This window comes from Dama dama, chromosome 3, assembly GCF_033118175.1.
Source record: "Dama dama isolate Ldn47 chromosome 3, ASM3311817v1, whole genome shotgun sequence".
Taxonomy (NCBI): domain Eukaryota; kingdom Metazoa; phylum Chordata; class Mammalia; order Artiodactyla; family Cervidae; genus Dama; species Dama dama.
Window position 1 is genome coordinate 48337323 of NC_083683.1, and position 23976 is coordinate 48361298.

A 23976-nucleotide genomic window follows, 5' to 3' on the forward strand; every position below is an offset into this window, starting at 1 on the left:
TTACCTTTTGGATTTGACAGCTTGTTTCCTCATAGTATCATTATTTTGTCCTCTCTCCTGCATGTATTTTATAAACTAGATTTTTTTGCTTGAATAAAAGCTGATACTGTGTTACATCACATTAAAAAACCTACAACCATATTGTTAGTGATGCTGGGTTGACCTCTGGATTAGAGTGATAACACTGGTCCTGAGTTGTTAGGTTTTCTTCCCCCCTTTGATTAAAATGTCACCTAAATGATGTTACTTTGGCATTACATGAATGACCAGTTTCAAATCAACCTAAGGGTTATTAGTATTAAATGATAATCCTTATCTGATAATTTTTTAATTGAGTTATAATTGATATATAACATTGCATTAGTGTCAGGTGTGCAGCATAATGATGCAATATTTGTATATATTATGAAATAATCACCACAATAAGTTAACACCCATCATCATACAGAAAGATCTACTCTATTAATCACTTTCAAATACGGTATTATTAACTATAGTCACCATGCTGTATATTACATCCCCATGATTGACTTATTTTGTCACTGAAAGTTTGTACCTTTTGGCCCCCTTTGACCTGATAATAATTTTATTAGAGTTAATGAAATAGTATTTTTCTGATTTTATCATTTCTTTTGTACTAATTAATTGGCACTCTGCTATAAGGGAGAGCTTTTTTTGTCATTAGTTAGGGCTGTTTGGTTACCCTCTGGGAAGGCAGAGTATGTGATAATATCTTTCTTTTTCGTTACCAGTTTTCAAAGTTTTAGCCACTTCATGTGGTTCAGATCAATTTAGATGAATTCAATCCATGGCAATCGTTATTCTTCTAATGCTTACATTCTCACAACGTTGGCCAGTGGGAGCTCCTTCACACTTCCATCTGTGTGTGATTCAACCTCGGTTGTTGGTAGCTCCCTTGCTTTCTGGCATTGCAGGATGCCCTCATACTGTTTCTTTAGGTAAAAGAATCTTTGCGTTAAAACACACACACACACACACTCTAGGAAGAATAAATACAAAAGACACTGTGGGGAATCCATTATATCCTTACCAAGCAAACTGTATTGTCCTTGCCATCTTTTCCTGGCTGCCTCTTCCCATCCTAAGAAAAGAATCTTGTTCCTGAGGTTCTAAGCTCTTTCTCCTTTCCCCACTCCATCAAGGATAGAAATCATCAGAGTTTGAAAGAGAGTATATGTACATTTTTATTTTCTTTAGACCTAATCTGATTTCATTTGGATTCAGAATACAGTGTTAGATGCTAAACAATACATGTATTGATTTAAAAAGTTCATTTCAATAAATTCAGCTTAGTTAGTTAGCTATGTACATTATTCATCCTCAGCAGGGAGAAAATTATATGAGTGCAAGTAGCTATGCTGGGTGATAGTAGATGAACACATAGGAAATAACGATAAATTATTAACCTAACCTTAGAGATAAAACTGGGTTTTGAGTCCACAAAAATATTTTTATTGTCAGTTTTCTGCATTATTTGAAGCAGATATGGTATAAAGAAACAATTTTTCCAAAGAGGTAAGCAGAGAGGCCAGAAGTCACAGTGATGCAGCCTCATAATAAGCCTTCTGGTTGTTTTTAGTGATAGATGGGAGCCCTCTGTTGGCCTTTTAGGAAACTTTAAAATTCAATTGAAAAACTCATTTGAGCTTCAGCTTTATTCGTCTTTGCATATATAATCTGAAAATATTTTCCTCCAAAAGGCTGGAAGAGGGCCTGCAGGGAATAAATAGAAAATGTGTGCGTATCAACACACCTTGAACCCAGATTTTCTGAAGAAGTCTAATCCAGTGTGCTTCCTGTCATAGATGGCGAAACTAAGAAATAAAATTTTAGGTGTTTGATAATTATATAGTTTGGCAGTTTAAGACTTCATAAATGGCAGAACTTGAGACAGCAACTCATGTATCATTTCCTGTGTATTTCCGTCACAAGGTGCATCTGTCATTCTACCTGTTAATTTTTTGTTTCTATTATTTCTTGAAAGTGGAAATAATCACTTGCTTAGAGTTTCATGTCTTTTCTTACAAACTTTTTTTTTTTTAGTGGATTATCAAACAATTTTACAGGAAAGTCAAACCATCACTGCCACGTGTCTGCATATGAAAAATCTTTTCCTATTAAACCTGTTTCAAGTCCATCTTGGAGTGGTTCATGTCGTCGAAATCTTTTGAGCCCCAAGAAAACTCAGAGACGACATATTAGCACAGCAGAAGAGGTAAGGAAAAGCTGCTAAAAGTTAAACTTGCCCTACCTTCAGCTATTTGTTCCCTCTGACTTAGATGTTTATTAACCATTGCATTTACTTAACCGTTACTGTGTTGTTGTTTTTTTCTTGATTACTCTTTGAGTGCTGTCATCTTTTCTAAAAAGATTAAGGAGATAATTTAGCAGTATTTCTCTTACCATCTTCTGTTCCTGTTGGATAGCAGACTTAATCTTCAGTATCATCTGAGTGGCTTCTCGTACATCAGACTATCTCTTTTCTCTTTTGGACCCTGTGTAAAACTCTAGCTTCATGTAGCAAAACTGTTAACCTTGCTGGATTTGATAAAATACCTGTCTGCCCTTCTTACCAGGAAAACCTTTCCTCAATATAAAACAAAAATCAAGAAGACACTTAAACAATTTACATCTTTTCATTATGAGTAAAATCTTTGAGATCATAAACTTTCTTCACAAAAAAGATGTGTTGACACTGTGTTGTTATATTCATTCAGTAAACCTAAAGGAAAAAATCATTTCTGTAAATATAATTTATACAGTAAGGAAATGTACTTATACCTGTTCAATTAAATATTATGCATCTAGTCAGCTTTGGACTCGTTGCTGTGGAGATACAAATGAATAATAATGGCCTCACACTTAGCATTAGATTTTCTAGTGTGCTTTCCACACATGTTTTGAATTCTTTTAATCTGTGAAATAGGTAGAGATGAGGTAATAACCCCATTTTAGAAGGTTGGAAAGTAAAGGTCGGAAGTCACACAACTAAAAAACGGTCAGCCTGCAACCCAGTTCTTCTGCATGAGTCCAGTGTGGTGTGATTTCTGCTACGCAACATGGTGACGTGGCTCCTGCCCATTAAGAGCTTCCAGAGCCTGAAGTCAGAATACAGTGTTAGATGCTAAACAATTACATAATTTGGTGGTAAAGATCTCTTAGGTGGCAAAACTTGATTATTTGTGACATGGTTAGTTAAAAATGCTGTATGTTTCTTGGTTTTAAATTTGTATTGAATCTACAGTATTCACAGAGGGTGACAAAACTAGTGCATCACCAGGGAGGAGGATAGACAAAACTAGCAACAGTTGCGTTTGGTGATAGCTCAGCAACAGCTATTTCTTTTTCACTGTACCATTTGTAACATTGAATTTAGTACCATCAGTTACTGCATATATACTTTATTTTTAATTACTGGAGTTGTAGGCGTTGCACTTCTGCTAGAGCCTAGGCAGTCTGCAGATACGGAGAGACTTGTGGGGAAAGAGTGACAGCATGGCAGCAGGACGCAGGCCTCCCAGACCCCTCCTCACCCCACGTGGCGGCTGGAGTATCCTTCACACTGTGTGCATTGTAAGCCCACGCCATTCACCCACTAGGAACCAGTATTTGGGACAACTCAGCCCCCCCCCGCCCCCCCCCCCCCCCCCCGGCCCCTTCACCTTCGCTTCCAACCTGAGGACTTGGGCTGACCAAATACTTCCATCCTTCCAGTTTATCCTCCAGGCCACAGGCTGGGTCAATGGAGGATGGGAGGCTGATTTCTCTTTCCTTCTGCGGTGTCAAGAAGATGCCAAGGCTTGAACCTGTCCTATGGAATAAAAGTTGCAGAAAATTTTACCTCAGTTGTTTTTAGGCCTATTCTCTGCTGTGAAAAGCAAGGTACTTGTAGTATAGAAATAGGAAGTAGTCTGTATTATATGAATAAGATAAAATATTGGACCAAACTTAATTAAATGAAACTCTCAACAGATTATTTAGATGTTTAGTCTTAGGTGTTACAGATAATACAGATTAAAATATTACTTTTTTCCCACTGAAGTAAGATTATTGATGGGAGTTTATCAGTTCAGTTCAGTCACTCAGTCATGTCCGACTCTCTGACCCCATGGACTGCAGCACACCAGGCTTCTCTGTCCATCACCAACTCCCAGAGCCTACTCAAACTCATGTTCATTGAGTCGGTGATGCCATCCAACCATCTCATCCTCTGTCATCCCCTTTTCCTCCTTCCTTCAATCTTTCCCAGCATCAGGGTCTTTTCAAATGAGTCAGTTTTTCGCATCAGGTGGCCAAAGTATTGGATCATCAGCTTCGGCATCAGTCCTTCCAGTGAATATTCAGGACTTATTTCCTTTAAGATGGACTGGTTGGATCTCCTTGCTGTAAACTTATAAACTGGAGGAAAAGTTATTTTCCATGGAAATATTGGGATCTCCAAGGGAGGTGCTGTTGCTTATGTTTAAAGAAGGAGAATTGTGTATACTCTTATGTCTGGAGTTGTCTGACATCTTTAGGAATATGAAGCCATCTATAGAATGAACATGTCACCACTGTACTGTTCAATCTTACAACAGGGATTTGAAGATAATACACAAGGAAGAGGAATTTGGAAATATGCATGTGGTGGCTGTACTACCACTTGGCTGATGGCTGATTCAAGGGCAACATTAAAGAACAATATTATCTAATTAATAGTAACCTCTAGCCATGTGTGCTGTTTAAGTTAATTTAAATAAAATAAAAATGTAGTTTCTCAGTCACATTAGCCACATTTCAGGTACTCATTAGCCATACATGGCTAGTGGCTACCATATTGGATAGTGCAGATTAGGAACATTTCCATGATCACAGAATGTTCTCTTAGTACTGTTACAGAGGATGTGAGTTTCTGTTTGGGAAAGAAAAAATACTAAAAAAAAATGTTAAATGGCAATAACACAGGTAGCTTCTTTTCAGTTATATGTTGCTTCCAGACATGCTTCTGTGCTACATGTTAAGCAGCATTTTAGGATGTTGGGCTGCCTTATAGATGACACTGGTGGGCTTATTCTTTTTGTTTTTTTTTTAAGAAAAACATACTTTACTAATTATCCTTAAACTTATTAAACTTTCTTTGGTCATGTATTAGATTTATAACATAACATTAGCCAACTTCCTTTGCTCTAACATTTTACCCAATTATAGCTTCCTTTCCTCTGAATTTAATTCGCTCACTCAATAGAATATGGTTTAGCAAGTAATATTGTTCACTCGCTAAGTTGTGTCCAACTCTTTGCAACCCCATGAACTGCAGGACATCAGGCTTCTCTGTCCATCACTACCTCCTTGAGTTTGCTCAGACTCATGTCCATTGAGTCAGTGACGCCATCCAACCATCTCATCCTCTGTTGCCTCCTTCTCTTGCCCTAAATTTTCCCGGCATCAGGGTCTTTTCTAATGAGTCAGCTCCTCACATCAGGTAGCCAAGTATTGGTGCTTCAGCATTAGGCGTTCCAGTGAATATTCAGGCCAGATTTCCTGTAGGATTGACTGGTTTGATCTCCTTGCTGTCCAAGGGACTCTCAAGAGTCTTCTCTAGCACCACTATTCCAAAGCATCAATTCTTTGGCATTCAGCCTTCTTTATGGTCCAGCTCTCACATCCGGACATAACTACAGGAAAAAACATAGTTTTGACTCTATGGACCATTGTTGCCAAAGTGATGTCTTTGCTTTTTAATGCACTGTTTAGGTTTGTCATAGCTTTTCTTCCAAGGAGCAAGCATCTGTTAAATCATAAATAAGTTTAAACTGAAAGTATGGGGCTTGAAGAGATCTCAGATAATTGTTTGAAGTAGAGAACTTTTTTTTTAATATGTTGTTTAGGTTTGTCATAGCTTTTCTTCTAAGGGGCAAGTGTCTGTTAAACCATAATCAGTTTAAACTGAAAATATGGGGCTTGAAGAGACCTCAGATAATTTGGAGTACTAGACATTTATTTCTGTTCATTTTTTTGTTGTCTAATGACTGTGAGGTTGTTCAGACTCAGGCAGAAGCTTTTCTTTGAAGATATATTTATTGAAGAAAATGATTGGTTGGGGACTTTTGTGTATGTTAAATTATTCTTAATAGTCAACTTTGTGTTGAATTAATCTAGATTTGTTATAATTTGCATTAGATGAGTCACTTAATGGCACGTTTGTTCTTCATTTATAAGTATAAAAATTTACTCCAAGAAAACATTTTTTATGTGATAGGAGGGAGGAGGGAAATGTTTCTAACTTTCTATGGTTTAATTCTTTTTTAAAAATTTGTATTGAAGTAATTGTGATTTACAATATTGTGTTAGTTTCCGGTGTACAGCAAAGTGATTCAGTTATATTTATTCTTTTTTCAGATTTTTTTCTCATATAGGTTATCACAGAATATTGAGTAGTGTTCTCTGTGCTGTACAGTAGGTCCTTGCTTGTATGTCTTGTAATTGTAGTACATATATATTAGTCTCAAGCTGATTTATTCCTCCCCCTACTTTTCCCCTTTTGTTTGTAGTGTTTAGGGTACCACAAAGATCCTTTCTATCTCATCTATTCTTGGTGTTCTCTTGAGGTCTTTTAAGTGATGGGGATAATTCTTTGCCTTCCCTTCATATGCAGAGTAGCCTCTTACACCAATGTATCTGCTTTACTTTTCTTCCTGTAATAAGATAATACAGTCAAAGCTTTTTAAGATTGTAGTTTGTTGGGACAGTAGAAGTGAACTAAAATGATTGAGTTAATATCCATGATTCAGGTGTAGTTCTCTACTTCTGATTTCCCTTCCCTCCCTCCATTTTACCACCCTTGAAAACAACATACTGTTAACCCCATAGTGTTGCGGATTAGGTTATTTGGTATAGTGGGAAAGTGGCATCAAGATTTATATTGAGGCGTATTCAGAATTTTAGTCACTAAAGCGCCAGATAGCACATTTTTCTAGTATATAGATCACAGTGGAGTTAGTTGACAAAGATCTCTCTTACACCCTGATAATCTGTAATGATGCTTCTTTCTTTCAATTATGTACTTGAAGAATTTTCATAATAGCAAATTTATGTTTTAATAAGGGCTTCCCTGGTGGCTCAGATGGTAAAGAATCCTCCTGCAATGCGGGAGACCTGGGTTTGATCCCTGGGTTGGGAAGATCCTGGAGAAGGGAACAGCTACCCATTCTAGTATTCTGGCTTGGAGAATTCCATGGACAGAGGAGCCTGGCAGGCTACAGTCCATGGGGTTGCAAGGAGTTGGATATAGAGGCATTTATTTTAATTATGATTTTTAATTATAAAAATATATAGACAGTCTCTTCACAAACACTAAAAAAAAAAAAAGAGGACCACCATCGTCTTGAATATATTAAGGTCTAAGGAGTAAGATAATGGTGTTTATTTTCTTCATAGAGAGCATTACAAATTTGTTCCTTCTCTTGGTTCTATTTTCCCACCAAATGCTCAACTACTTCTTTCTTTTGTGATCACTCAACTATTCAGATTTAAGGATAACTCTTTCTCATAAGGGGTAGTCAAATTGCTCAGTGCAAGGTGTATCTTATTAGATCGGTAACATACTGACAATGTAACTGAAATTTACTATGTACCAAAAAAAGATTGAAGAAGAAAAAATTTAGTGTCTCTTTACTTTTGCCTGGTTCATTGCTTTATTCATTGTGCTTTTAACAAACTTTTGTAATTGAATGAAATGCTTATGTGCGTATTGAAATGTCACAGTGTAGGATGTTGCTAGCACTGGCATGAAGTGTAAGATTATTTTGTGAAGATTGATGGTTGTATTAAACTGTAGATAAGATTTTTTTAAATCCTGGGGCATGTTATTTAATGAATGCAGCCCATTGCTTCAGGGGATCTGTGCAGAGTAGGTACATGATTACAGTTACAAGTTCTCATGTAGACATGGTTTTCTGCTAAATGGCCTCATTTCTCACTGTTGTTCTCCTGATTCACACTGACCTTACTATTCCTTGAACACAAGCATATTCCTGTCTGAGGCCCTTTGCATTTGTTCTGCCAGTACCTGGAATACACTTTATAAATTTCTATGACTGATTTATTCCTTTGATTTAGGTTTCTGTAGAAATATCACCTTTTTAGAGAAGTCTTACCTGTTCTTGCTGTTCTTCCTCCATCACTTTCTCTTCTCTTCAGTTTTCTTCATACTACTTGACTAAGTTTTTGTTTGTCAGTCCTTCAACTTTAATGTAACCTCCCCAAGGCACAGACTATTTTATTCAGTGCAGCATCACTAGTGACTGGAGCATAGTAGGTGTTTAGGTCGGTAAGTGGACTATGCTGCGGAATATATGCTTTTCCCTAAATTCATTATTGGAACTTCATGGAAAAAAAAGAGTAAATAAAAGTTGCCAGTGCAAACCATCTCTGGAAAATATTTACACTCTTAAAAATTGGGTAGAATAGGAAACAGCACTGATCTTGACTGTTCCGATTACTTCCTTGTGATTTTTCTAACAGGTATCAGGAGTCAAGGACTTTGTTGGAGTCATACTTAGAGGTCCTCATTTTTTTTTTAATGTTTTATTTCTGGGACAATCAGTGATGCGAAAATGGCCTTCTAGTTTCATATCCTGCAGTTTCTGTGTGCTGCTGTTTACATATATGCCCCATAATTTTCCAAAATAAACTATCGAATATTTGCTTCACTCACTTCTCTTATATGTGCTTTATGATTTTGTAGAATATTATTAATGAACCATAATTCTTAATTATTGTCCGGACACTGCCAGAGCTTTAACAGAGCTCTGGGAGTCTAGATATTACTTAGAGAAACAGTGCCTCATTGAATGTATTTAAGGTTTTTTTTTCTTCTTTTAAAGACAGTTAAAGAGGAAGAACGAGAGATTTACAGACAGCTGCTGCAGATGGTCACAGGGAAGCAGTTCTGTATAGCCAAACCCACCACACATTTTCCTTTACACCTGTGAGTCACAGAAACATTTCAAATGAATTTTATTCTGCATTTTGTTGTTGGATGTTGAAATTGTTTTCTTTTCTTGCTAGGTCTCGATGTCTTAGTTCCAGTAAGAATACTTTGAAAGACCCATTGTTTAAAAATGGAAACTCTTGTGCAACTCAGATCATTGGCTCTGATACTTCTTCATCTGGATCTGCCAGCATTTTAACTGCCCAGGAACACTTGTCCCACAGTGTGTTTTCCTTATCGTCTTACACCCCAGATGCTGGTACATTTGGATCCAAAGATTCTGATCCTGTGCATCAACCCGAACATGACCACTCTCTTTCACATCAGCCAGATAACTTACCAGCTTCAAATACAGAATCTGAAGGTAAAAATGGAATTGTATAGCTGTTGTTTCAATAACCAATGAACGGTTTATTGGATCTATGAGAACTGTATGAATTATAGGCAAGGTAGTAATACACATGTAACTTAATTAAGATATAAGATACAAGATACCTTAAATACATTTAATTTAGTTAGCCATGCCATGAGTAAATGAAACATATAAGTAGCTTACTTTTTTCTTACATGGAGAGGCAAATGATTTCATATAATATTTAAAAGTTTAACTTCCTGAACAGTCTTGTGTCAGAGTATATTAAGCCCACTTACTTTAGTACTTTCTCTGTTTCTAGTACTTTACAATGAAAATTAAGTACTCTGAAGTTCTAGGAGTTTTGAAATATCAATTAAGAATTGAAGTAAAAGTTCTTAAATAAGCAGTACTTATAAAACCTGTGTAGTAGGTTTATGCATTTTGAAATGGTTGTCAGTAAGTTTTGAAAACAGAATTTTCTGTCTAACTTTCAGCTAACCAAAATATTTAGTCTCTTGGAATTCCAGTTAAAGATTTTGCTATGATAGTTTTTTGTTTGCTTAGTTTTCCCCTCCTTAGGTATGTATTATGTGTGTATTTATGGTATATATTTAGGCATATAACTTAAAACAAGTGTTTTAATCTATTCCTCACTTTCTTAAAAGTCTCACTTGGGGATAAAAATTGTTAGTGTCATCATTATATGGCTACACAAATTCACAAAAACTTAAAAAATTTTGTGAAGTGATTTACTGAGAACTATTATTAAAAGCCTTTAATTTCAGAAGCATTTATTTTATGTCAGATGCTTAAATACAACTAAACGGGAACAAGCATACAATACTGAATGGTTTAGTTACTTCCTTATCCCATTTATTAAATATTCTAAATGAGATTCTAATCATAGTGCTTTAGAAGGACATGATTCCTACCTTTATCAATAGAAAATAAATGCTAGAATTTGTACTGTTTGGACTCTGCTGCTTCTCACATAGCTGTTGCTTTCTTTCTTTCTGCCTTCCCCCTCTTCCCTTCCTCCTTCCCCTTCCCTCTTGCACCTTGTTCAGTCTCATACTGGTTCATGAACTAAAGACTTTTGTGAAATCTTGGCATGTTCTTATTTCTCAGGAATAGAAGGAAAAAGTACAGGGAACAAGCACAGCCCAGGAGAAGATGCTAAAGGGCATATATACTTTTTTTTTTTTACTTTATTTGTGGGACAGGCTCTTCACTAAGCCCTATTTGTGGCTCAGTGAAAATGGACCTGCCTGTCTTTCTCTTCCATCTTGCCTTTATCCTTATGCTGTGTTATTTTTATGGAAATAGAATATAGCAAAGTATGGGAACTTAAGCTGCAGACATCTAGAAAGTACAGCCATGAGGAATTTTGTTAATGATAGGCTCTTGTGTTTTTTGTTTAGGATCAGACTCTGTGATTTTACTCAAAGTGAAAGACTCCCAGATTCCAACTCCCAGGTAAACTTTGTTTAAAGGACATTCTTAACATTGTTTTCCCTCTCTTTAATCACAATTCTTCACTAAGAGTTAAGTAATATAAAACAGACTCAACTCAGACCTCTCTTATGTGTTGTTTGAATTACTTCAATAACGTTTTAATTGATCTTTTTTCCTCCAACCTGCATTTTGTTCTTCATGCCATTTTCCACCATGTTCTCTAACCCATTCTTTGCCTTGTTTGTTAGTCCATCTTCAGTTTTACTGAGTGAACTTTCTAAAGTGCTTATCTAATCATTCATTAAACTCCCTCAAGAGTGGCTGATAAGATGTGGAATCAAGCCCGAACTCCTAGTGCAGTATTCAACACTCTTCCTTCACATGCCTTGCTTCCTGCCATACATTTTTCTTTAACAAGTATTTATTGATAGCCTAGGGGTGCAGGTACTGGTATAGACATTGGAAATAATAGCAGTTAACAAAATGAAGTTCCTACTCTGAAGAAAGTTACATCCTAATTGTACCAAAAAGACCTTGATGCTGGAAAAGGTTGAGTGCAAGAAGAGAAGGGGGTGACAGAGGATGAAATGGTTGGATAGCATCACCTTATCAATGGACATGAATTTGACCTATAACTCTGGGAGATAGTGAAGAACAGGGAAGCCTGGCACACTGCAGTCCGTGGACTTGTAAAGAGTTGGCCATGACTTAGTGACTAAACAACAACAAAGGAGAGGGATGGGGGACAAATAATAACAAATAATCAAATATACATATACCTAGTGGTGATAAGTACTATGAAGAAAAATAAAACAGGGTAAAATATAAACTGGGGATTGGGAGTGCTATTTATCTAAATGGTCATGGCGAGTTTCTGCTAAGCTGACATTTGAGGAGAGACATGATGGACGTGAGAGGAGGAGCCATGTGCAAAATACTGGATTCTTTCATGTGTTTATTATATGCTGACTTACAAGATGATAGGTATTTTCATACTTTCACATGAATATGTGAAGTGTTTCTTCTGCCTGGTATGTTCACCCTCTCCTCCTTCAACTTGTCTATCAGGCAGTAGTCTTTTTCTTATCTTTTAAGTCTCAGTTCAGATGTGATCTTCTGTATGAAATTTAACCCCTCTGAGAGGTACCAAGTATTTCTTCCTCTGTAATCCAGTAGGTTACTGTTAATACTTAGATTGCTATGTCTGCTATATTGGGCCTTAGCAGTCAATTGCTAGGATAATAATAGTATCAATTTTTCATTGAGATGATTAGGGATAATAAGATATTCTTTCTCAATTCCCCTATATCTTTGCAATTTCCCAGTATGTTCTAAACTTTTAGATATTTAAAGTGTTCTCAAAAAAATAAAGTATTCTCTAGTTAGTATAGTTTCTCAAGAAGACTTTACAGTTTAGATTCTTTAGTTTTGAGGCATTTTTTTTTTGAGTTAAGACCTGGGTTCTGATCTTGCCTCTTCCAGGCTTCATGTAACTTTGAACAAGTTACTCTTCCAAACCTCAGTTTCCTTATCAATAAAATGCCAGTATTAATACCTCACTATTGAATTGTTGTGAAGGTAAACTTATAGATAAAACACTTATAAAAGTGTTTTACATGTATGCACAAAAATAGGTGTTCCTTCTTGGGAAAAAGTTGATTTCAGATAATGAGTGCTCTCAGTTTTTCTTTACTGAGTCTGTCTTTCCTTTATGGAGAGTTTCTTCTGCTGATGACTGAACAGTGAGAAGGATGAAAAGTAGTCTTGGGTGAGGCTTATTGGATGATGCTGTCTATCAAAGTTAGAGCCTGCTCTCTCAAGGCTTGGTTGATTGGCTCTTTATTCTTAATCATCCACCACTGCCTCTCAGTTAAGTTCCAGCAATGAAGATCTGCCCTTATTTCCCAGAATATGCCATGCATTTTATGCCTTTGTGGTGTTATACATTCCAACGCCTTCCCCTTCTGCCTGGAGTTTGCTTTCTCTCCTTGTCCACTTGTTATACTCTTATCTTGCTTTTTAAACTCTGACTCGGGTATTGTTTTTTTCCTCAGGACATTTCTTGGGCTTCTCCAGATATCATTAGTCTTTTCCTCCAGTACTTCTGTCTTTGTACCTTGTGTTACTAATATCTTTGCACTACCACCTGCTTTCAGTAATAGCACATGACACTAAAAGTACTTAGCTTTTGTCAAGTAACAAATTTCCTAGAAAGCCTGAAATACTCTGAGTAGTCCAAATACTCATCATCTCCATTGTGGCTTAATGCTTTGCTTTATTAGAAGACACTTTACAATAATAGAACACAGTCTTTGGAATCGGACTGAAGTACTTTCTAATCCTGACTCATCCAGGGCAAATTATTCTTTTGAACTCAGTTTCCTTTTCTGTACAGTATAAGTAATGTTTCCCTACTACACATTATATTGAGGCTTAATAATTTGAGGATTATCATAAGGCTTTGCCAGTATGAGTTTGTACATAACCCAAAGAGAGTTTTGTACATAAAGCACTAAGTAGGTGCTTATTGCATCGGTTATATAAGAAGTAATATGTAATCTCTGAAAAGCAAAGGGATTTTGCTTTTCCTTCTGTGTGTTGCTCTCCTATGCCAATAGATACCTTGATCCATTAAAGAGAAGTGCTTGTCCTTTACGTTATTTATTTACTCAACAAATATTGAGTGCCTGCTATCTGTCAGGTACTATTCTTGGTACAGAGGATACAGTAGTAAATACAAAAGACAAAAATTCCTATCCTCATCAAGTTTATATTCTAATATGGGGAGCATTGGGCTTCCCTGATAGCTCAGTTGGTAAAGAATCTGCTTGCAATGCAGGAGACCCTGATTCTATTCCTGGGTTGGCAAGATCCACTGGAGAAGGGAATGGCTACCCACTCTAGTATTCTTGGGCTTCCCTGGTGGCTCAGCTGGTAAAGAATCTGCCTGCAATGCAGGAGATGTGGGTTCAATCCCTGGGTTGAGAAGATCCCCTGGAAAAGGCAAAGGCTACCTACTCCAGTATTCTGACCTGGAGAATTCCACGGATTGTGTAGTCCATGGAGTCACAAAGAATCAGACACGACTGAGTGACTTTCTTTTTTTTTTTTTTTTCACTTTCATGGGGAGCAGATTTGAATAGCATGATCCAGTACCATGAAATTCTGGGTGATTTCTTGTCATGTAGTCATATTGTGCAATAGATGTGTTCTCACATTCATTTATTTTTACTATCACACACTAACTAGTCTCTCACAGTGCTTCCACTGATCTCTGTGACTTTCTTTCTTGGCTGTTACATCAGTTGTTCACTGCATTAAGGAGATAGGCTGCCTTCTTTGTGTTCTCCTCTTATTGACCTCGGTGACAGTGAATAGGTAGTAGAACAGCATTTTTATCACTAAACCCCAAAACCAAGCGTTACTGGGAATACTGATTCTCAGAAGTTAGGCTTAGGAGCAAAGGATTACCTCTGAGCCCTTATTTTTGCTTTTACAGGACAGATTGTAGAAGTTTAAAAGCTGAAAGGGACTCTTATCTCCATATTTACAAACACAGAAATTGAGGCCCATGTAAAGGGAAGTGACTTGCTCAAAGTCACAAAGCTAATCAGGGGCAGCTCTAAGAGATTCTGGTCTCTTAACTTTCAGTTTGACACTCTCGTTAACTTGTTCTGCATATCCAAAAGTTTTCTTTGGAAAAGTGCTCACTTGCCTTTCATTTGGTTCTGTGAGAACTCCTTCAGTTAGAGGGGAGATGAGCAATGAGATAAGAAAGTTTGAGAAGAGCAAAAAGGCTCTAGAACAGATAGCATACCTGTGACTCTGCTAGCATTATTCCCTTGGGTTGTCAGCAAGAGCTGCATGGAATAAAATTGGTCTCTCATTTTTGGAAGGGAGTCATATCGCTGATTATCCACGTTGGTTCATTGGTTTATTAGCCATTTTATATGGACTATGCTGTGAGTGGGGATTTTCAGTATCTACTGTGATGTGGTTGAATGTATTCTGACTCAGACAGACCTACAAGAAGTCCAACAACCCATAATATTTTATTAAACAATCAATAAATGTCAATCTGAGCCATTTGGAAAGAGGAACATTCTAGTTTTAATATATTACCTTGATAAATGTTGTATTTTTCACATCATGTTGGTCTCTCTTGCAAGTAAGGAGCATGCTAAACTTAATTTCTCTGCTGAATGTTGGGTCATCTTTTTAACTATATGCATGCAAATGACTCATTTGTTTTCCTTTGCTTCCCAGTTAGAATTGTTTTATGTAATTTAGGTCCTTTTATTTATCCCATACTTATAAAGCATTTGTGTAAACTATTTAAATGATTGGTTTTCTTGATGAAAATATTTGATATTCTTTTAAGTCTCCTGTTCATTTTGTCACATTTTTCTTTTCCTGCCCATAGTCCTACTTTTTTCCAGGCAGAGCTGTGGATCAAAGAATTGTAAGTAATTATTTTTAGTATCATTTTGCCGCTTCATCACTTTCTTTTCAGTTAGAAGAAATCAATTAGCCAATCTTGCTACCTATTTTTAGTCAGTAAAAATTTCCTCTTTATAAAATAACTTCTAAGTTACTGACTTTCAAAAGTTTTTTGGAGATGGGACATTTCTATTCTCAGGTTTATTAAATCTGTAACATTGTTGAAACTAAAATGAATTGCAAAAATATTTCGGTTAGCTATTAAACAGAAAGGAAAATAAATACCTTTATTTTCATACTGATAAAACTAATTTATTGGATAATATTTATTTCTGGAATTTGCAGAATCACTGAAGATTTAGTTTCTAGTTTCAGGGACTCACTTTGGTTATCTCACTTGGTCTGGTAGATTTTTTTTTTTTAATATTTATTTATTTGGCTGTGTTGGGTCTAAGTTATGGCATGCAAGATCTTTGTCATGTCATATGGGATCTTTCATTGTGGCATGAAGGCTCTCTACCCTTGACATGAGGCTCCAGAGCAGGTGGGCTTAGTAGCTGTGACATGTGGACCTAGTTGTCCCAGGGCATGTGGGATCGTAGTTCCCCAACCAGCAATGGAATCCACATCTTTTGTATTATTTTCGTCTTTGGGATTCAGTCTCATTTTTGGATTTCCAGAATGAAGCTTCACTTTCTCCTTAATTTTAGAAACATGGTTTAAAAAAAAAAAAGACTACACATTTACAAATATCCACAAAAGTCACTTGTTCATGTTTAGCAACAAACTAATAATTTTCATTATTTCAAAAAACTAGTAAGGTAATTTCAGTAACACCATGTAGTTTCACTTCGTCTTAAAGCAAGTGTAGTGATAAGTTAGTATAAGGGTTTTAGGCTTTTACTCTGAGAGTTTTATATTTAATGCTCATTGTGCATCAGCAGTGTTCTTGATGCTAAGCGAGTGGTCTGCATTTTTTGTTCGTAGAACTAGTGTTTATGATTCTCGAGCACGGGAAAGATTGCGCCAGATTGAAGAGCAGAAAGCACTGGCATTACAACTTCAAAACCAGGTAAAAAAGTTTTTTTGAGATACAAATGAATAGCATATCCAAGTTGAAACTAATTTTGGAAGGTTACCTGAATTTGGAATCAAAGCTGTTGAATTGCAAAGTAGTATGTTAGCACAGCCTTGCTGTGCGGTGTTCTTGGTCTGTCCAGCTAGTCCTACTCAGTGTATGTAGACAAGCAGTAGATTTCTGTACTCCACTTATTTTGAAGGTCTGTCTTTCAGAGACTGCAGGAACAGGAACATTCAGTACATGATTCAGTAGAACTGCATCTTCGTGTGCCTCTTGAAAAGGAGATCCCGGTCACGATCGCCCAAGAAACAGGGAAAAAGGGTCATAAATTGACTGACAGTGAAGATGAATTTCCTGAAATTACAGAGGTAAATTACATAGTATAATTTCCTACACTAGCAAGTATTGTGTTTCGAGAGAATTTTTTGGACAAATTTCAAACATAAAAATGATAGACCAGGGACTCCCCTGGTGGTCCAGTGGTTAAGACTCAGTGCTTCTACCTGCAGGGTGTTCGATCCATGGTCAGGGAATTAAGATCATAAATGCTGAGTGGTGCAGCCAAAAAACAGTAATAGATCACCTGGTATTTAAATTGTATTCCGTACTCCTGCTTTCATTTGTATTGCATAACAATATTGGCTTTGTTTTTAAAAGATTACTGAAAATTCAGGAAAGAATTATGGGTGACTTGTAGTTATTTCAGTGAAAAAGCATTCAGTAAATTTGTTTCAGTTCCTATGCATTTTTACTTAATACATATGTGTAGTACTTTTACATCAAATAATAAGTTGAGCCTTACCTTTTTTTTTAAGTAATAAAAATTCAGTATAAAAATTTGGAAAATACATAAAAGTCTGCATACATTTAAAAATAATCTGTTTCTTAGTTCATTCATCTTTGAAAACCTGTCATATAGCTGGTGAGTATAACACATTTATTAACACTATAGTTGTGCTGAATTCTACATTTTTACACTAAAACAACCAAAAATTTTTCTGGGAAAATGTGTCTAAAAGACATCATTTCCTTATTACCTTCGAGAAAGATTCTGTTTCTCAGGAAATTGGACTGAAGATACATAATTAGGTCTTTTCATAGGCTTGGGAAATTTGATAGCAGAAAGTTATTTCAGACTCAAGAAATAATATGAAATAAGGGTCTGAAATGTGCTGAAAAAGAGAAGGGAGGAAGAGCTAGGATGGAAGGAAGTAATCAGGAGATTACTGGAAGGAATAGAAACCAAAATGTTAGGAGTAGTTGATTTAAGTGTGGGGATTGCATGGGGCTTGATGAGAAATTGGTATGTCCAAGGCCATGTATGCCTAATCTCTGACACTTCTTGGTTCCCTAGGAAATGGAGAAAGAAATAAAGAATGTATTTCGTAATGGGAACCAGGATGAAGTTCTGAGTGAAGCATTCCGCTTGACCATTACACGCAAAGATATTCAAACTCTAAATCACCTTAACTGGCTCAATGATGAGGTAATCTCACACTTGTTTTTATATTCAAATAGAAAGTGAACATCAAGTGCAGACTAAAGACATTATTTCACTGTTTCTCAAAGTGTGGTCCTTGATGACCTGCTTCAGAATCAGCTGTCATAGCTTTTTCCATTTTCCTGCCTAAGTATGAAGCAGTGTGGTAGAGATACATATTTTAAACAAACATCTCAGGTGATTTTTTTTTTTATGTACCTTAATGTCTGGGAACTAACATTAAGCTGACTTACCTTTTTATGTATTGACAATTTAGATGCTGATAGAGAGGACATTTACTCATTGGTATTTTTACTCTCTTTAAGCCACTTGCCATGCAGTTCACATCTTTTGTTAAGCAAGTATTTAATAGCTGACGATGTTACAGCACATGAAGAAATACTTTGGGATTTCCATATAGAAATCCATTTCTGTTACCCTTTCTCTGTATTTAGGTCCCTTAGGTTATTAGTGGTAAGCTTTCTAAAATAGCCTACATTTGTACATAATATTTTTTAAACTGACATTGAAGAAGTTTTATTAAATATTTGAGGTATTGAGTTAAAAAGTGTTATGGGTCTTGGCTACCAAGTGTTCTAATTATTTTATGTAGATTAGTTGCTTTGGAATCTTCAAACTGATCTTTCCTATTCCTAAACCTATAGGAGCCTGTTTTATTTCACAAGGATATTTTCACAGCAAAAGAAGAGAACTGGGTTGGGGTTTTTCCCTAAGTACCTGCCTCCTTACTAGGAGCATTCCTGCCTAAAATCTTGGGTGTACTCAAGTTTCATCGCTATAGTAAGCACTAGATATTCTAGGGGGCTTCCCAAGTGACTCAGCAGTAAAGAATCCTTCTGCTAATGCAGGAGATATGGGTTCAATCCCTGGGTCAGGAAGATCCCCTGGAGAAGAAAATGACAACCCACTCCAGTATTCTTGCCTTGGAAATCCCATGTACTGGCAGGCCACAGTCCATGGGGTCACAAAAGAGTCAGTCCTGACTTAGCAACTGAACAAAAACCAAATATCCTAGATACCAGTATCCTGGCCTTGTACGTTTATGACCTTCCAAATACTAGTATTTGGCCAACGTCTGTTGGACATTTACCTTATGTAATCTAAGTATTTTATGTGTTCTGCTCATGCCATAGTCACCACAGCTCTTGGAGATGGATGCTATAGTTTTATCATCTCCATTTAATAGATGAAGAAATAAGACATAAAAAGATTAAGAAACTTGCAAAGTTACATGACTTTGTAATAGCAAGCCAGGATTCAGACTCAAGCATTGGGTCTTATCTGTTATATCACACTGCCTTAGAATCTTAAGTTGGATCCTGTTTCAGGATTAGATATAGAGAATTTTAGAGCTATATGTCATGTCCAGTAGGTTGATTTTCTGTGGGATTTGTTGAACTAGCCCATTCTCTTTGCCTTTGGTGAGTTTATAAGATAAAATTTCAGAAGTTCATCACTCCTTGAATAATATCTTTGACCAAGAATAGTAAAGAAGGCATGGTTTGAGATACCATCTTGCTTTACGGGAAACAGCTCTTGCTTCTTGTGGCCCAGAATAGTGATATTAGAACATTGGGTCACAATAACAGGAAAAAAAAGAGCTCACCAAATCAAAGAGCAAAATGAAAATCAAGAACAGTCAGAAGTATCCACCAATTAAGTATTTTTCTTTGAAGATATTAATGTGAGGTCTCTTGCCAATTTTTCCCTGCTGCTTTTAAATGGGGAAGACCCAGTTATTCTATTTGGATTGCAGCTTCTTGGTTGTAAATTATCCAAAAACTTCTAGGGGGCAGCAGTGAGCAGGACATGAGCTGAGTTCTTGCTGTATGTACTGTGGTAGTTACCTCTATGAGCTCCCTTACAGAGGCAACATTCATCAGGACATATTTTCCATTCCTTGGGTCCATCAGAGGATTTTTAGCAAGCAGAGTTAATGGAAATTACATTATTTAGGAGAGAAAAGGGGAAGGAAAGATTCCTTGTCTACTTTATCTCTACCACATTTACCCGTAACTTTTGTAAGGAGTCCTTGTCTTCTGAGTTGAGAATAGTGTTAACTTTGAAAGCAGGTGCCAGTTCATTTGAGAATAATGTTAAATTTGAAAGCAGGTGCCACTTCACATGTCCATGATGATGATGAGAACTGTTTTAATAAGTACTTTAATAACTGTTTTTAAAAAAGCATCATTTTCAAAGTACCATACTTCTCGCACTTTCAGAGTCACTGTCCTTAAAAAGCTGATAACATTCTGAAGGGGAATTAGTAGATATCCTTAAGTATTCATACTCATTTTGAAATACTTAATTGTTTCTCAATCGTGAACCCTCAATATTTTGCAAATAATTTGCTCTCTCTTCAATCCTGTTCTTCCCTCAAATAGATATTTTCATTAGTAGCCTTTCTTTTATTTTTGTTTCTCATGTCAGTTTTATAGACTTCATTAAAATTTTCTCCCAAGAAAGGTGATTGACATTTTATAGACAAAGAATATAAGATCCTAGAAATGAAAGGGATCAGATTTAGCTTATAAGGAAAATAAAATCAAGAAGTCCTATATTTGAGATATGTACAAATAGCCATTAGGCTACTCTTTCTCAGGTCGTTTTTCTAAAAGAAGAGTAGGCCACAGTGCCTGTTCTTGGAGTAAGCTTTCCAACATATTTGCAAGAATGGATTTATATATAAATGAATAGCTAAATTCTATACAAATTCAAAGGACTAATGAAAGGATTAACATTGTACCTCACTGTAAGAAAATGAAGCTTCTCAAAATTGGAATGTGGGAACTGGCTGCCTTGTAAAGAATTACAAAATGAGGCTGGAAAGGTGAGAACATGTAGATGGAGATTTCTATACCAGGTCTGGTGACTAGTGATAAAAATAATTAAGGGAAGGAAGACAGGGTTAAAGAGAGGAGGAATTAGTTGCAAAAGTAGATTGAAAGTCACAATTAAGAAACAAAAGGAAGTATTTTTAAGTAAATGTCAATTGAAGTAACAAACAGTAGAAATTGTGTATTATTTCCTGAAGATAGAGTTGAATAACTTATGGAATCCAACTCTAAGATTTTAGGTTAATGATCCTGAAGTGAGGGCTACTTTAGGCTTTGTGTTTCTCTTTATGGCCTGCTAATTCTGCTCTTAGAGGGCCTAATAGTTGTTTTATAAAGCAAGAGTTGTTTTATAAATTTGACATCTTCTGATCATGATAGAATAAAGTAGATCAGATTTATTCTCTCAAATAGAAAAGTAGATAAAACACCTGAAGCAAAAAAAAAAGAAGAAAAAAAAACACCTGAAGCAGCAATTTTCAGACATTGGATAACAGTGATTCCTGAGAGGATGGAAATGAAAAGCATGAACCTGTGATTCCCACAGCTTACTGGGGTGGTGTGTTAAAGGGAGAGAGCTGGTAAAAACCTGGCCATGCCTGGCAATCTTGCTGAGGGAGGAGACATTTTTCATTGAGGCCAAAGCGGCTAAGGTTTGTGAGATAAATACTGGTGGGGAAGTTGCTGAACAAAGAGAAAGCTCCAGAGATGTGCAGAGGGCCTCCCTGGAATCTGGCTGAGTGCTGATCTGTACATATATGGCAAGAAACCACCAGTGGCTGTGGAAAGAACCACCAGAAAGAAGGAATCATAACAAGCATGAGAGCTAACAGGGGTGCCAAGAATAGTTTATGTCCCAAGCAGCTGGAGTAGAAGAGTTGTGGGGCATTGAATAGCGAGTCCTCAAAAGGGCATTGCGTCAAGAGGGGGGCCAGAAAGGCAGGCCCTAGAGTAAAGGCTGCTCTGGACCCATGGTAACAAACTTAAATACAAGTCTTAAAAGCTTGGAACTGATCCAAGTAACTTAACTGTATCACAGAACAAAACCCAACAATATTTAAAGGAATACAACAAATTCTGGTAACAACAGAACCCAACAACATTGAAATTCACAAAGTCTAGCATCTAATTAAAAATTCCCAGGCATGAAATAGAAGAAAAATATAACAAAGGAAAAAAAAACAATCACTATAGAAATACCCAGAAAAGAAAAATATGTTAAAATTAGCCAACAAAGATATTAAAACAGATACCGTAAATAATATTCCACATGTTCAGGTAAGTAGAGGAAAGTGGACATTATGAGGAGAAAAATGGAAAATATAAAAAAAGATCCAAATTGAATTTCTAGAGGTGAAAAATACAGTATCTGATATTAAAAATACATGAAATGAGATTAACAGTTTAGATACTGTGGAAGGAAAAATTAGTAACCTTGAAAATAGAGCAGTATAAACCATCCAAGTGAAATAGAAAAAAGGCTGAAAAAAGATGACTGGAGCTTAGTGAGCTCAGGGACAGTATCAAGTCTAAGCATGTAATTGAAGTCCCAGACGGGAAGATGGAGTGTAAGTGGTACAGAAAACAATGTTTAACATTGTTAAACATTCTGTTTAAACAGAAAAAAACTTTAAATAAATAATGATGGAAGATTTTCCAGATTTGGAAGCATACTGACAGATTCAAGAAATTCAGCATACCCCAAGTAAGAGAAATACTATACTGAAATGTATAGTATTCAAATTGCTAAAGACCATTAATAAAGAAAAAAATAATGAAAAAAGCAGAAAAGACATATATACAGAGGAACAAAGATCTGTCAGAAACCATGTAGGCCAGAGGACAGTGTAGCTACATCTTTAAAATACTGAAGAAAAAAGAAAACCATCAACCTAAATTCTATACCAGCAAATAAATCTTTGAAGAAATAAGGCTATACTTTTTTAAACAAGCAAATGCTGAAGAATTCATCACCAGCAGACTTCTTCTTTAAGAAATATTAAAGGATATTTTTTTAGGCAGAGGAAAAATTTGAGTTAAAAGTTTCAGTCTACACGGAATGAAGAGCAGTGGAAATGCTGTCATCCTTTATTATCTCTGGAAGACAATGGACTAGTCAAATAAAAAAGAAAACAATAATGTAGGGTTTATAACATGTTAAAGCAAAATATGTGATAATCATAACACAAAAGGGGGGGAAAATGAAAGTATGTACTTGTCTAAGATTCCTGCACAATGTATGAAGTTGCATAATGTTTTATGAAGATGGACTACAATAAGTTACAGACATAAATCCTAGCTGCTAAGTCGCTTCAGTTGTGTCCGACTCTGTGACCCCATAGACGGCAGCCCACTAGGCTCCTCTGTCCTTGGGATTCTCCAGGCAAGAACACTGGAGTGTGTTGCCATTTCCTTCTCCAATGCATGAAAGTGAAAAGTGAAAGTGAAGTTGCTCAGTCGTGTCCAACTCTTAGCGACCCCATGGAGTGCAGCCTACCAGGCTCCTCTGTCCGTGGGATTTTCCAGGCAAGAGTACTGGAGTGGGGTGCCATTGCCTTCTCCGATAAATCCTAGCGCAATCAGTAAAAAATAAAGAGGTATTTTAAGAAGCTGGTAATGGAGATAAGATGCAATTAAAAGATACTCAATCCAAAGGAAGGCAGAGAAAGGATACAAAGAACAGATGAGACACATAGAAAAAAAAGAACATGATGATAGATTTAAAACCAACCATGTCAATACTCTGATTGCTCAGTGGTAAGGAATCTGCCTGTCATTGCAGGAGACTCAAGTTCAATCCCTGGGTCTGGAACATCCCGTGGAGGAGGGCGTAGCAACCCACTCTGGTATTCTTGCCTAGGAGGTCCCATGGATAGAGGAGTCTGGTGGACTGCAGTCCCTGGGATCACAAAGAGCTGGACGTGACTTAGTGACTAAAGCACAACAATCTCAGTGCATTCAATGTGAAGGACCAAACTCAGCATACCCAGTAGAAATATAATGTGACCCATATATGTAATTTAAAGTTTTCTAATAGTCACATTTAAAAAAAGGAAAAGAATAAGTAAAACTAATTTTTATAATATATTTTATTTAACCCAATAAATCTAAAATATGTTTATTTTGGCATGTAATACATATTAAAATGTTATTAATGGTATATTTTGCCCTCTCTAAAATATATGTATTTTACACTTAGAACACATTTACACTTACAACACAATTTGAATTAGTCAAATTTTAAGTGCTCAAGAGTTACATTTGGCTAATGGCTACTATACTGGACAGTATAAGCATCCAGTTAAAAGGCAGAAATTA

At 36.3% G+C, this 23976-nt stretch overlaps 1 protein-coding gene across 5 annotated transcripts in view; it reads left to right on the forward strand.

Moving 5' to 3' along the window:
• The window catches only part of SENP1 (SUMO specific peptidase 1), a 50137-nt gene that overhangs the window by 16237 nt on the left and 9924 nt on the right, over positions 1 to 23976 (forward strand). For all 5 annotated transcript variants that reach the window (XR_009690437.1, XM_061129124.1, XM_061129127.1 and 2 more), the window contains 8 exons: positions 2065 to 2236; positions 8886 to 8989; positions 9070 to 9356; positions 10769 to 10823; positions 15226 to 15264; positions 16230 to 16314; positions 16536 to 16691; positions 17678 to 17809. Coding sequence is in view for 4 of the 5 variants with exons in the window: in XM_061129124.1 (XP_060985107.1) it covers positions 2065 to 2236; positions 8886 to 8989; positions 9070 to 9356; positions 10769 to 10823; positions 15226 to 15264; positions 16230 to 16314; positions 16536 to 16691; positions 17678 to 17809 (1030 nt within the window). In the remaining variant the exon portion in view is untranslated. The remainder of the gene's footprint in view (positions 1 to 2064; positions 2237 to 8885; positions 8990 to 9069; positions 9357 to 10768; positions 10824 to 15225; positions 15265 to 16229; positions 16315 to 16535; positions 16692 to 17677; positions 17810 to 23976) is intronic.